The 14,855-nt window shown below is 39.6% G+C and overlaps 1 protein-coding gene across 3 annotated transcripts in view; it reads right to left on the bottom strand.

The window, feature by feature from the left end:
* Nucleotides 1–9,182: 9,182 nt before the first annotated feature.
* Nucleotides 9,183–14,855, bottom strand: part of PDGFA (platelet derived growth factor subunit A) — a 38,990-nt gene continuing 33,317 nt past the window's right edge. For all 3 annotated transcript variants that reach the window (XM_044294625.1, XM_044294628.1, XM_044294629.1), the window contains one exon: nucleotides 9,183–13,748. Coding sequence is in view for 1 of the 3 variants with exons in the window: in XM_044294629.1 (XP_044150564.1) it covers nucleotides 13,738–13,748 (11 nt within the window). In the remaining 2 variants the exon portion in view is untranslated. The remainder of the gene's footprint in view (nucleotides 13,749–14,855) is intronic.

Below are 14,855 nucleotides of genomic sequence, written 5' to 3'. Positions count from 1 at the left end.
TTGAGGAATCAACACAGATGGTGAGAGGCGATAACGCTATTATCAGCGTAACCATCCCACTTCTGTGTTTACTCAAACGCTCGCTGCTCACAATTAAGGCAGACGCTTTGCATGTGGAAGAGGTGAAAATGGGGGAAGAAAGTACACAGGGTGATAGCCAGACCACCCTCAGTTCATCTTCTCAGCCCGAATTGTATGATGAGGAGGAGGAGGAGCAGGAGACGGTTGCCTCCGCTACAGAGGGTAGTACCCATGGAAGTTTTATTCCATCTGTTCAGCGTGGATGGGTAGAAGAGGAGGAAGAGGATGAGGAGATTGAGAGTCAGCCTCCTGATGAGGACAACGGTCTTGTCTGTTGGGACTCTGACACGCATGGCTGACTTTATGTTAGGCTGCCTTTCCCGTGACCCTTGCGTTGTACGCATTTTGGCCAACACCCCCGCTACAAAGAGAACTTCTCATCTCTCATTCCTGTGGTGGGGAGGACGATCAAAATGGTGCAATACTAGTAGGTCCTTGTGAAAAAATTGCTCCAAAAATTTCCAGCTGAAAACGCCGACTGCAGAGTTCCTTGGCCAACTGAGGAGGGGAGACAAGGGGAACACACAGCAGTTCCAACAGAGGCAAGGCAACACTCTCCAAGTACTGGGACAGGTTTATGACACCCCGCCAGCACCCTCAACCTGATGCGTGGCATCTTACAACTATTGGGTGTTCAAGCTGGACACGTGGCACGAAGTGGCGCTTTACGCCTTGGAGGTGCTGGCCTGCCCCGCCGCCAGCGTTTTGTCAGAGGGTGTATTTAGTGCTACTGGGGGCATAATAACTGATAAGAGCATCCGCCTGTCAACTGAAAATGCTGACCGGTTGATTCCTATAAAAGTGAATAAGGCCTGGATTGCCCCTGACTTCTCTACTCCACCAGAGTAAAGCAGCTTAACATAAAGGCAATCTCCCTTTTCTCGTCCTCCTCCTCCATCATATCAACATGCTTATTAGGCTGCCCTCGCTCCTAATGTTTTAGACGGTCAGCTCAGCAGCGGGCCCTCACCCATAATGTTTTAGAGGATAACCGGCAGGCCCTCCCCCATAATGTTTTTGAGGGTCACCAGCAGGCTCTCAACCATAATGTTTTAGAGGGTCAGCTCAGCAGCAGACCCTCACCCCTAAATTTTTTGATGGTTGTTTTGATGGTCAGCTCGGACGCAGGCCCTTGCCCACAAACTTTTTTAGATGGTCAACTCGGCAGCAGGCTACTCACCCACATAATTTTTTAGAAGGTCAGCTCGGCAGCAGGCCCTCGCCCACAATTTTTTTTAGATGGTCAGCTCGGCAGCAAGCCCTCACTGATAATGTTTTAGATGGTCAGCTCGGCAGCAGGCCCTCGCCCACAACATTTTCTAGATGATCAGCTCGGCAGCAGGCCCTAGCCCACAATTTTTTTTAGATGGTCAGCTCGGCAGCAGGTCCTCGCCCATAATTTTTTAGATGGTCAGCTCGGCAGCAGGCGCTCGCCCACAAAAATTTTTAGATGGTCAGCTCAGCAGCAGGCCCTCACCCCAATTTTTTTTTATATGATTTAGGTCAGGACAGGTTTAGCGACAAATTCCATGCTGGCACTTTTTAGACTTGAACAAAATGTACATCCTTTCTTTTTTTGGCGGAGACAATGTCCTATGGTAAACTTTAATGCTATCAAAATATGCAAATTTTTTAAATTTTAACTGGAATATTTCTACAGGGAAAGTCATTGTAAGTAGTAGATAAAATGGAAAATTATAAGGTAGTACTACAATAGTACTCACAGTTCAATAAATCACAGCTGAAAGTCTGTTATGGTATTTGGAGCGCTTAGAGATCATCTTAATTTGCTGCCAAAGTACTTGTGATATATTGAAGGTCAAGTAAATAAGTCCATTAAAGGGAATCTTTTATCAAAAAGTATTTAAAAAATAAATGGTTTTAATCCAAACCTCGCCGTTTGGATAATATATTTAGTGCTTATGTTGTGTTGCTGTGGAGAACAGCTCCTCTTAACATCATTTTGACAGCCTGTTTAAACCTGGGATGGACACATTGTGCAAGAGCAACACAAATTGGGTGTAGAATATAACAAGGTAAGAAGCGCAATGACGAATCCTCTCAAACTCCATTTTTTTCTTATTTTCCTCTGCCATAGACTTTGAATGAAGTGGCTTGTTGTATGCTCGAACACTACTCCACTCAAGCTCCCTGCAGCTGGGGGGAATCGGGGGACTAGGGGAGCTCCTCTGTTATTGCGATTGCTGGGGGTTCCATTGATTTGATCTCAACAGATGTAGAATTTATCCTCTATACCAGGGATGTCCAACCTGCGGCCCTCCAGCTGTTGCAAACTACATGCCTGGACAACCGACAGCTATAAGGGCATGCTGAAAGTTGTAGTTTTGCAACAGCTGGAGGGCCGCAGGTTGAGCATCCCTGCTCTATACCCTAGACAGGTGATAAACGTTTCTGACTGTAACATCTCTCTAAGAAGAACATGCCTCCGTTGTCACTTCGAGAACATTCACACTGTTCAAGAATTTAACACATTCATCCCAATCAAAGACAAAAATGCTGCAAGCAAGATCGTAAAAAATGTACACAACGTATTCTAAAGTCACACAGATTTGTGTTCGCTTATGACTGTCTTAAGATAACCCAGAGATATCAAATAAGTGTAAAGACAAGTTTTTTAAAGATCAGCGCCATTTTTTTTTATTACTCCATGTAGTATCTAGAAAACAATTACGCTATTGGGCACAGATTTGGCGGGGAAGGGGGGGGGGTTCAGCTTCAGGTTATTTTCCTTACTGCTTAAATCCAATTTTGACACCCAATAGCACAAGCTGAATTCACAGACCTTGGTGTTAGGGGCATGTCAGAGTGATGTGCACAAAGCCCTACAGCAACATACAGTGTCCCTACAGTACAGTACTATGGAGCTATTGTGTTATGGTCGGTACTTGTGTATAGCATGCTTGGGGAGATCATCTTCATAACTCATCCAGTGGAACATGACAATGTTTTTCCTGTCTGTATTCATTCAAATTAAACAGACACATTATTGGTCAACCTATTTCTATGGGTGCTATATTAGAACTTCGTAAAATGTGGAACTTTGGGTACAGACCCAAAATATAGCTGTTTGCTCAAGTTCTTAGGTGTTTTCTTCTTTCCCCATCTCTAGCGCACATAGTGGGGAATGTATCAAGCCCTGAACTCCAGAAATGGCTTTAAAAAAAAGTTGCAAAAGAAGGGCTTTTGCAACTTTTGGGAGAAATTTACAAAAAAAAGTTTTGTATTTTCCCTACTACTTTTGAAAAGTAGATGGGAAAGTGGGTGCGGCTGGCTAGGTTACGTAGTTTCGTTCCAGATTTATTACTGCAACTTTTTTTTTAAAGATCCAAAGTGACCCCAATGAAGAGATGGCATAAAAATGGAGTAGCATTTATAGGCAAAAGCGTTATGTGTAGAGATGCGGCAACAATATGAAACATTTGATAAATTTTACGCAATGTACCAAAAAGCAAAATGGACTTTAAAAATGACCCTCATTAAATTCCCACCATAGGTGTTCATGTCTAGAATTCCTTCCTATATCCTACATATGTTACTTTACCATACTTATGACCATCACAGTTTTCGGTGATTAATTTATAAAAAAAAAAAAAAAAGGGGGGGGAAACTTTGCAACAATTTTATGCCAGGTTCATGTATGAGGTTGTAATCACTTTGTTTTTGCTCACTGCCCTTGGACTATGAAGTATCTCATGAAAAATAAGAAAAAAATAGAGTTTGAGAGGATTCGTCATTGCGCTTCTTACCTTGTTATATTCTACACCCCATTTGTGTTGCTCTTGCACAATGTGTCCATCCCAGGTTTAAACAGGCTGTCAAAATGATGTTAAGAGGAGCTGTTCTCCACAGCAACACAACATAAGCACTAAATATATTATCCAAACGGCGAGGTTTGGATTAAAACCATTTATTTTTTAAATACTTTTTGATAAAAGATTCCCTTTAATGGACTTATTTACTTGACCTTCAATATATCACAAGTACTTTGGCAGCGAATTAAGATGATCTCTAAGCGCTCCAAATACCATAACAGACTTTCAGCTGTGATTTATTGAACTGCGAGTACTATTGTAGTACTACCTTATAATTTTCCATTTTATCTACTACTTACAATGACTTTCCCTGTAGAAATATTCCAGTTAAAATTTAAAAAATTTGCATATTTTGATAGCATTAAAGTTTACCATAGGACATTGTCTCCGCCAAAAAAAGACAAAGGATGTACATTTTGTTCAAGTCTAAAAAGTGCCAGCATGGAATTTGTCGCTAAACCTGTCCTGACCTAAATTATTCTGGCTCCATTCTCATGGGGAAATGCCCTCTTTCATGCTTGGTAACCACAAGCGATTTTCAAGCCTGAGACAGGTGACCCTGGATATTACACAGATGTTTTATCTGAAGATTAAATTTTCTAAACCATTTAAAAATTATTAAGGTATTCAAGCATGACCGTCCAAAAGCACGCTCGTCTGGGAAAACTACAGAGTAAGGAGATATGTTTTACACACAAGAATCACGGCTGGAAGTCAGGGGCATCCATCCTCTATCTAGGAACATGCTGCATTGTGTTGTCAACCAATCCACAAAAGGGAAGCTAATCATTTGCGCTACAAAATTAAATGTACACCAGATGTGAAGTGTATTCACCGATGACCTTGTCACCGGCTCAGGATATTTATGAAATATTTCCTCCCTTTGATCACGCAGCCGTCTATAACAAATACACTTTTCGCATTAGGGATATTTCCGCACACCTACCACAACTAAGATGGGATTCCATCTATAGACTCGGAACGGTATGCATTGAGTTACTTTATGCTTCATTTAATCTCATCAAAGCTAAAGTGGTCTACGAGACGATGTATGACCCAGTATTGAAGTCATTTATTAGAAAGAAAAAAAAAAAAAAAAAAAAAAAAAAGGAGTTTGGAGATTAAAGGAGTCTTGAGTTGAAAATCAGCCTTTTCATGTGAACTTTGAAAAAGAGCATAACATTTCTGATGGAAAGTTGTGATCCCAGAAGATGCCCCATAGTTTTGCCTCCTTGTCACATCTCTGTCCAAAATCCAGGAGAAAAAAAAAAAGCATTTTTTTGGTCATAAGATCTCCAATGGGAATGGAAATAACTTAATCTTCTCCCTGGACTTGACTTATTCTTGGCACACATAGACACACCAAATCCCTAAACTACAGCTTGTTTGTATGCGTCTGAAGCAGTACTAGATTCCCCACTCAAGCCAAAGCCATCAAGCCTTTCATAGACCTTTCCGCTGAGGACATATTAAATCCATATGAATATTGCTGTAGCAGCCATAGGTGGAAACTCCTTGCCTATTAAAGTAATATAGGGAGGAAGAAGCAGGAAGGGGGGGGGGGGGATTTGAAGCTCTTAGGTGACCTCAAAGAGTAGAAAGTCATCTGCTTAAGAAGCTTTACCGGATTGATCCAGCTATACCTGCCTAATGAAACTATGTAACAATTTGTTAGACTGAAAAAGACATTCGACCATCCAGTTCAGCTATGTAGCAAGTAATATTTGGCCATATCAGTCAGGAGGTTGCTGCTAGACTTGGCTATATACATGACAATTCTTTAGATGACACCCATATTGGGTGTCTAATTATCACCAAAGCTCAGACACATTCAACAGAAAGGTTATGACTTATGAGCCATTTTGACCAGAATGTTAAAATTACCAAAAGCAGCAGCCATAGTTTGCAAACTTTTTCTTTTGTCTTGTTGAGGTGGCTTTTCGGTGACAACATGAAGTGCAGCCATATTGGTTGTCTGTTATGACCAAGCTTCTCAGAATCAGTCAGCCTGTTGAATCAATGACAAAGTGACAATTTTATCATCAGTATATGAATAACGAACGCAAAACTTACATCCAATATGGCTGCACTTCCTCCGTCAGCAAAACAAATGCAATTAGCAATCTTTGTCCATCACTTGTCACTGTAGGGAGGGATAGGTGCAGCCCTGATATCCAACCGCACCTCTATCCCTACCTACTTGCACTGACGGTGTACAACTTGGCGACGGTCCCTTTCTTAAATAAGTGCTGGGGCCTAAAGAAAAATACAAATACCAAAAGATAAAGCAAGGGTCAAGCCAGGAGGACGCGTAAATACCAAAAGGAGCTAAGAAGGTCGAGGTCACAAACAAAGCCGAGGTAAGAAGCCAAATGGTCACGTCAAGTACAAAAGGAGGTAGCGAGGTTGAGGTCACAAACCGAGCTGAGGTCAAAGCAGACACGAGATACACAATCCAAGAGAACGCTGGTGAAGGTAACAAAAGACCAATCACAGGCAACCTGTGGCCAGCAGGCTGCCTGTTTAAATAGCCCTGACTGGTGAGTCACATGACGTGGCCAGCATCACGTGACTCACATTACACAAATTCATCATTATCGGCGCTCGGCTCGCTTGCTGCTTGTAGTCTAGAGGGACGCTGGCCACGCTGAGGAGGCATGCGCGGCCGGGTCCTCCCTGCCCCTTTGAGACGAGGATGCGCCCTCGCTCCTGCACACAGATGGGATGACGGCGGCGCTGCAAGGAGGAAGTGCGTCGCCGGCTCCCCATTACATCACTTCTTTTCTGGTGTACTAATAGACACCCAGTTTTATGGTTGTGTTCTCAGTGACTGCTTTTAAAAATGAACATGTAATTTTTAGAAGGGATAATATTTTCCAACTTGCAATTAAACCTCCTCTGTGTGCCATTCTTCATACTTACTGTGGTCTTTCAGAAAATAAAAAAGGCGGATGTAGAATAGTTCACATGGGTAGAGTTGCATAGGATTTTCTGGACTTGGCCCAAATGCATCTTCTCAACTGGGACAGACACTCAGAAAAAGGGTCACAGAGCTATGAAAGCAATGGTGATCCATCAAGTCAGTAATGTGAGAAAAATTGGTGTGAACACAAAAAAGTGTTACTCTAAGTACCATTGAACCAACCTAATTTGAGGAATCTCAGGCCCCAACTAGGGGGAATTATTCACATGAAAACATGCACACTGCACCATTACAGTTCCATTAGATGGTGCTCATGGTTATCACAGGTATTTAGAAAAAAAATGTATGACATGCTCCATCAAATGCCATTTTATGGAGCAGCAATGCTTCTAAAAAAGGGAGAAAAATGGTGCCTCAAGGAACCACCATACTACAGCGTACATAGTCCATACAGGTCAATTGTTTGGATCTCGATACACTGTACAGGATCTGTGCATGAAACTACCACTAGGCTTAATCATGTTAACAGTGAAATGGATAACTGGTTCGTAGTAAATTTATAAGTAACATACAAGTTGGATCCACAAAATACCGTACTCTTCACATGTAGGTTACAATCACTTAAAGGGGTTGATCACTCTGTACAAGTCTACTTGTTAGACAACACCCCCAACAATACTATCACAGGTTGTGCCCAAGGAGGCGCTCTAGTTTGTTAGGGAATCAAGCAAAATGTTCAGTTCCCCTGCGGCACTACCACAGGGGACATGAAGCGTTACACAGTTGCAAATATGGCTCTACGTAATAGAAATCACATTTTAGATAACTTATGGAAGGGGCCTTCTCTAAGGTCTCTTTCACAAGAGCAATACGGATTGCGTCAGGATCTGTTCAGGGAAAAACTGATGTTTTTGCAAGCAAGTTCAATACGTTTTTTCTGCGATTGGATTCAGTGTGTACATTTTTATTGTCCGGATTGCACGCGTTTTTTGACGTGCGTGAAGAAAAACTGAAGAATACCAATCTACATCTCCTAGAAACCATCAGTGAAAAATGCATTGTATCCAGATGTCTTTAGTTTTTCACTCAAGCCCCATTGACTTCTACCTAACCAAAGCTGCTTGAAAAACAAAGAATACAGAACATCCTGCAACTTTTCTTGAACGCAAAGATGATGCGTGAAAAACAGCACTACATTGCACCCAGACTGAAAACTGGCATGTGTGAAAGAGCCCTACATCCTACAATGCTTTTAAAAAGGGGTTGTCCTCATTCGTGTACCTTTCGGCCTGAGACCCCATGTCACTGGACCTGCAGAAAGAAGCATAATTACCTGCTCCCTGCCACTGAGTTCCAGCTCTTCTGGTTTGATGGGGATCATGTGTGATGCATCACATCAACGGGTCATATGATGCATGAGGAAGGCATCGCAATGGCAGCGGCACACTTGACCCCCGTACAACCAGATGATAGCACATCAGTGGCAGCAGGGGACCAAAAAGGTGCCAGAACCCAGTGGCGGGGAACAGGTAAGTATGCTTCCCTTCACAGGTCCAGTGACGTGGGGGGGGGAGAGGGTCAGTCCAAAAGGCCTCCAAAAGTAGGCAACTTATTTAGGCCTCTACTAGGCAGAATATATAACATCCTCCACCTACCATAATACTGATGTCTTAGAGGTGTAGAGTTAACGGCCACACTTGGTTATCACATCTAGTTAACACATTATGGCTGACTGTTAAGTCCGCTACATCTGTATGTGGCAGGGGGTCATGGAGCCACCTCAGGCACCAGAACCCAAAAATATATAAGAGATTTTAAGTAACCATGACATATGAATTCATGTAACCGAACATATAGGAGCCAGTAAAAAAAAAAATTCACTTATAGGATATTTTATTTTCGCTGTTTAAAACCTGTGCAATGTCATAGAACGCACTTGTACGCACATTATGCAGAAATAGGAATATCGCATAAGAGGTGTCCAAAATGCTACAACCATACATTCCATCTACATCATTTTAATGGATATACAAAGCCTTTGTTTCATTAGATACTTTAGGCAATAAAACAAAATAAGCATTATTATTGGCATCCCACCAAAACATAAATATATAAATTACACTTTTATACAGGGTTTAATTTTTTTTTTTCTGTTTTACGCAGACACAGACATTCATGTGCATTACATTATGAATTGTACACTTATTTGCAAAGGAGCAAACACACAATTTAATACATGAATTTCCAGTTTTGGCGCTGAATGCATCTTGGTGGATCAATGAGTAAAAGGTGCGGACTGAACAACAAAAAAAATAATAAAATGGTGACTATTTTTGCCCAGTAAAATCTAAACCATCACAAATTAATGGGAATGTATTCCAAAGAATGTATTTTCCCCAGAAGCAATCTATTATAATGGTATTTAATGGTTAACTGAAATCTGTAGCGCTGATCGGTGCTATGGTTCATGGAGGTGGCAACCATTTGGAATTCAGGCCGCAGTAGATTTCCCACCCTTGCTCCGATAGAACACGTTTTTGTTGATAATTAAAGCAGTCTTTGCCAAGCACGGTTCCCTGGAAATTGGCAACAGCAAGAGCTGCCAGGATGAGGGTTCCTTAGTAAGAAAACAATTTTTCAGGGGTCCGTCATGGGGAAAATGTTGGGAATTACTAGTCAAATGCCAATAATGTACCCACATATACAAGATTGTGCCTTAGTAGGAAAAGTTCCCTTCCAAAGTATAATGATTGTTCATCGTAACTCAGGATGACAGTCTAAAAACTAGAAATTTCATGGACCTACCAAAAAAATGCACAAAACAAAAGACTGAATAAGGCCTCATGCTTATACAGAGGCACAGAGTTTCTGCGGTTCTGTAGCCATAGGCACTTCATATAGTGCCACATTATGGAAATAGTCTACCCGAGAAGCACTGCTTCATAAGGAAGCATACAATGGAGCATGTCATGATGCACTTTAAGGCGTATGGAGGTATAGCAAGACCCAAAAGTGTTCTAAGAGTCTTGCATTACAGTTCCGTACGACTGAGGGTGTAGGGAGGAGTAACAGGATGGTGTGCATGAGCCCTAACTGTAGAGTACAGACTAGTAAATTTAGGGCTTTTCCTAGAATCGAAACATATCCGCTATCCATAGGTAGGGGATAAACATCTGATCACAGAGAGTCCTATCAATGGAACACCCACTGACCTTGAGAATGGGTGACCTGTGTGGAGCGGTGGTTGAGCATGCGTGCTGCTACTTCATTTAAAGTGGGACTGAGGGAGATAGCCAAGTACAGGGCTCCACAGGATATGAAATAGGTGTCTGACCGCTGAGGTTCCCACTGGTGGGTCCCCCATGTGAGTGGAGTGGAAGAACGCATACTCAACTACCACTTCATTTTGTGGATGGGACATAAGTTCTGATTCTGGGGGAAAACAAACAAGGTAGAGGCCCACTGAAGGCTCTAGGTCAGAGAAACCATCTTCAAGAGGAAGCCTACAAAAAGAAGGATTGATTCTTCTAAATAACAGATTTATTAGAGGGACATTCCCATTTGATAAAACAGAACATGGCAGGCAGCCAACACTAAACACATTTAATACTTTATTGGAAAGGTTTTGCTAACTTATGAAATACTTACAATGGGACTTTTTGCCTGCAGCCAAACAGCCCTACATCTTTCTAATTGTCAAATGCAATGATATGTGTACAAGTACTGCAGGGATTCAATGGGCCACAGTTTAATGTGTGTATTGTAGCGGCATACTCTTAAACTTATTTAATAAATCAAAATATAAAAAAAAAAAGTTTTAACTGGTTTTATAAGGATGCAAATAAGAACCAACTGCTTAGTCAAAATGGGGAGCAATATAAAAAAAAAAAAAAAAAAAAAAAAAAAGAATTTATGAAAATTCTAAATTAGGAATTTGGGGTAGATTGCCAAACATTTTTCAATAATACAGTACATGAAGGTTTAAAGAATAAAGCAGAATGTATGACCAAATGGGCAATAACTCGGCAGCCTCCGTGAGAATTTCTTTTTCAGCCACTCAACAGATTGACATATTGGGGAATGGACTCTCACTAGATATACATTTACTTTAACAGCAGCAGTAGAATATAGGATATCGTAAACCAAGTGCTAGAACACTTCTATGCAACAGATATAGCTAATTATTTGTATGATATGGTGCTACAAAAATATGACCACACAATGCATTATTTTTTTTTTGGTTCAAGAAAACATAGTAGGCTTTTCGTACTCATATAAAAATGTTAATTTTAGATAAAAATACAAACTTCAACTTTACAAAAAAAGAACACATTTCTGAATACACATAAGCATACATAGATTTTTTTTTTTTTTACCAAAAATAAAGAATTTAGGATTTGTTCAAATACACGTAGCAAATATTTCTCTTGCTACTGTGACACTGTACAATGCAGTTACAAGAATAAAATGTCCATTTCACACACTGACAAATGTGAAAGTGTTGTGTGAAAAATAAAATAGCAAAAAAAATTAAAATAAAATAGAAATATAGAAAATAAAATATTAGCATTAATAGGCAACTGGCACAAATCTAATGTTTGCACAGATATCCCATGATTTATTAACATACAATATTTTATTTTAAATTTAAATTATGCAGACACAATGAAAAGGAAATTCAATGAGGCAAGGACTGGAGAGATTTGTTTGTTTCCTTTTATAATTGAATGCAGTTTATTAGCTTGAATACCGGGGTGGGCTGTACTATGAAGTCATAGCGGGGAGGTGGGTTCTTTTCAGTTATTTTCCACTGAATATATAAAAATTGCCATAAGATCAAATTAATTGGAACAGGCACATATCACCGTACTTATGCAGTGTTTGTAACTGCACCTACAATGTACCAACATTTCATGTCAAAAGTAGGGGTAAATTAAATAGATGGATACACTTAAAATTTAGTTTGCTGTTTTAAGTGTGTTTGATCCTGCAATCCAATTGGGTTTGTGGGCCTACCATGGTTAACCACCTCCTCAACAATTATACAGGATATTTTCATTCAGGTTTCTGCTCTGATCGCTTTTCTACACCATTTTAGCGTGGGTGTGAGCTGCGCATAGGCCATGTGACCAATGAATGTGACATCAGTGGCCTAGGAAGAGGCTGCAGCACTCCCCAGGGTGCCACGGCCTCTTAACAGCCAATCGGCGGGGGTTCTGGGAGTTGGACCTCTACTGAGCCGATACTGATGAAATATCCCGAGAATAGATAAATCAATATTGTACTTCTGGAAAACCCCTCGACACTTTAACCAAATTTTGTTATAGGCCGACTTCTTTGCCTTTGTAGTAGATTTATAACTGCCTCCAATTCCGAAAACTAAGTTAGTTAAAAATGGCCAAATAAAGGGGGAAAAAGGCTACCAATACAGTTCAGATACTGCTCTTTCAGTTTGTCCTTATTCTTAATGTGGAGTTGGGAATAAGCCACTGGTAGACATCTCTAGTGGCAGCTTATCTCCCTCGAACAAAATAAATCAGGCATGTTGAAGTCCAACTGCCTAAAACTTCTTTATCCCAATATCTGCAGTCAGGGGAAAGTCTAGAAGACCCCATATACATTAGATGGTTGTCTGGTCTTGGTGGGTTCGGCTGACATTCATCTAATGTTAAGGCTACCTTAAGATTATCTGTCTACCGGCAAGATATAGAGAAAAAAAAAAAAAAGTAAGCAAAACAAAATATAAATATCAATAAAATCCTCAATAGTCTCCCAAGTAAAAAATTCCAGATTGCTATGAATTTGATGTTACATTAATTGGAGGTAGCCATTTTGTGGATCGAACCATCATCAGAATTCATACAGAACATAAAAGTGGTTTTTCAGAAACATTGGGCACAAAGATTCTTTATCTGGTCCCAAGTTCATTGTGAATTGATGGGTTAGTTCGGTCCACAAAAAGGCAGCTTTCGCTTCTTAACCAGAGGTGGGATATGGGGTAAATAAATGACACCAACATTGTTTTTCCAGATCCTATTAGGTTGGCAAAATGAGTAAACATTTTGTTGTTGTTTTTTTTTTCTTTTTTGTGTTTTTATTTCTGGCAAGCAAGAGCAAATACGCAAACGCACAAAATTCAACACTTTGAAGATCAACTGCTGCAAAATGACACAAATAGATATTAGAATCATTAACTGACCAATATTAGAGCAGGTGAGTTCCTAGTGGTAGGACTGTGCTGCCATAATTAAATTACCCCATGGTATAATAATAATTACTCTATAGAGTAAAAAAAAAAAAAAAAAAAAAAAAAAAAAAAAAAAAGTCCTCTTAAGGCTTCCCAGGTTTTTTTTTTTTTATGTGAAGACTTTAACATCATGGAGCAAGGATTTATGTATTGAAAACTTCTGCGTAGACACTTGTTCATTTGATACATTCCTGGCTTTTTCTTGTGCCAATGGTCTGTCAATGACCATCCATCTTCATCAATATTAGCAGGCACATCACTTGACATAAAGCACCACAGCTTTGATATGAAGTCCTCATTCACTTGCCATGTTCACCGTATTTTAAATTTTTAAACCTATCCTTCTTTCATCCATCCCACCATCTTGTTTTGTTGTCGCAGTTTTCAGACAGGGGAAGAGTCTCTCTTCTCTGTAAGAGTGCTACAATACTTGCTTTGATGTCACATTAAAACAAATGTACATTGTTCCTTTGTTCTCACAGAATGTCCTTTGAACCTTTTTTTCCTTATGTTTTTGTTTTAATCCTGTCTTTCCACACGAGAACAAAAAGAAAAAAAAAAAAATGAAGTCTATAAAAGCACCATACGTAGAAGATTCAGGAATGTAACAAAGTGTGTACATCCAAGTCCCAGATGAAAGTTTCTAGCTTATTTCACCTTACATCTGTAAAAATTAAAAAAAAATTGAAAAAAAATTAGCCAGAAGCAAGAAACACAAAAAACAAAAGCAGTTTTAGAAATTGAAAACATTTTAACAGTTTGTCCACAAAATATACACGTACTTTCACCTTTACATTGGTTGTTCATTGAATTTTTACTAAAATTTACAAACTTAAAATTGTGAGCACTTTACAAAATTTGAAATAAAAATAAAATAACTTTTTGCAAAAATATTCTTTTTTAAAACATAAAATAAAAAATTAAAGTTTGGTCAAGTAATTGGGGGATGCATATTTACTCCAATTACTAAAAGAGGAGCGAAGTTCTCAAAACTTTGATTCGGCTGCTTAGCTGAATTTCACAATGAAATTTGCTTCGGGACGAATTACCATGGTGGCACAATGGGGTTATGGGTACTATCAAGGTCCTGTTGACCAAATTCTGAAATATTACAATTTTTTTTCCAGGACTTCCCCTGAACTGGCATGATTGTCTGCTTATCTTTCCAAATCTTTCTAGAGTTCAAGGCCAAATTCTCACAATGCTCATCACAAGACTTAATGCAAATCCATATTGGATTCAGGCTTTGTAATTATTTCAGGCTTCATTACCATCAAGTTCAAGGGGGGGGGGGGGGGGGCCCCAAGCTATACCTCCCCGACATCTTTAAGCTTAAGCAAATATTTAATCATTTGTAAAACAAAATCCATTCAAAAACTGTTCCGCTAAGGCTCAGGGAAACAATAAATGAAAAGCCAACTGGTTCCTATACAACACACAACCAAAATGCCTTTATTCATAAAACAAAGTAAAAGAAAACATATTAAATACCATTCATACAGGGAAATTCCCTCTCTCCTGCATTGCCAAGAGCAAAAAGTATACTAGGATATACTTTTAAAATTTATTCACATCTGAAATGTTTCAAAAATGCCAAATTATCAACTCCTCTAAACAAAGTCCATTTTAATGAACCATTCCCAAAATAAACTAATTGGTAGGTGGACCTACATTTTAAAAATACTACCTTATAACTAATGTTACTATGTAAACTGAAAGTTGAAAAGTTTGTAACAAAAACAGAACCACATCCAAAAACTTCACTTTACAC

This window comes from Bufo gargarizans, chromosome 5 (assembly GCF_014858855.1).
Source record: "Bufo gargarizans isolate SCDJY-AF-19 chromosome 5, ASM1485885v1, whole genome shotgun sequence".
In the NCBI taxonomy this organism is placed as follows: domain Eukaryota; kingdom Metazoa; phylum Chordata; class Amphibia; order Anura; family Bufonidae; genus Bufo; species Bufo gargarizans.
The sequence above is the reverse complement of the archived record's forward strand: the minus strand, read 5'-3'. Positions and strand labels throughout refer to the sequence as shown.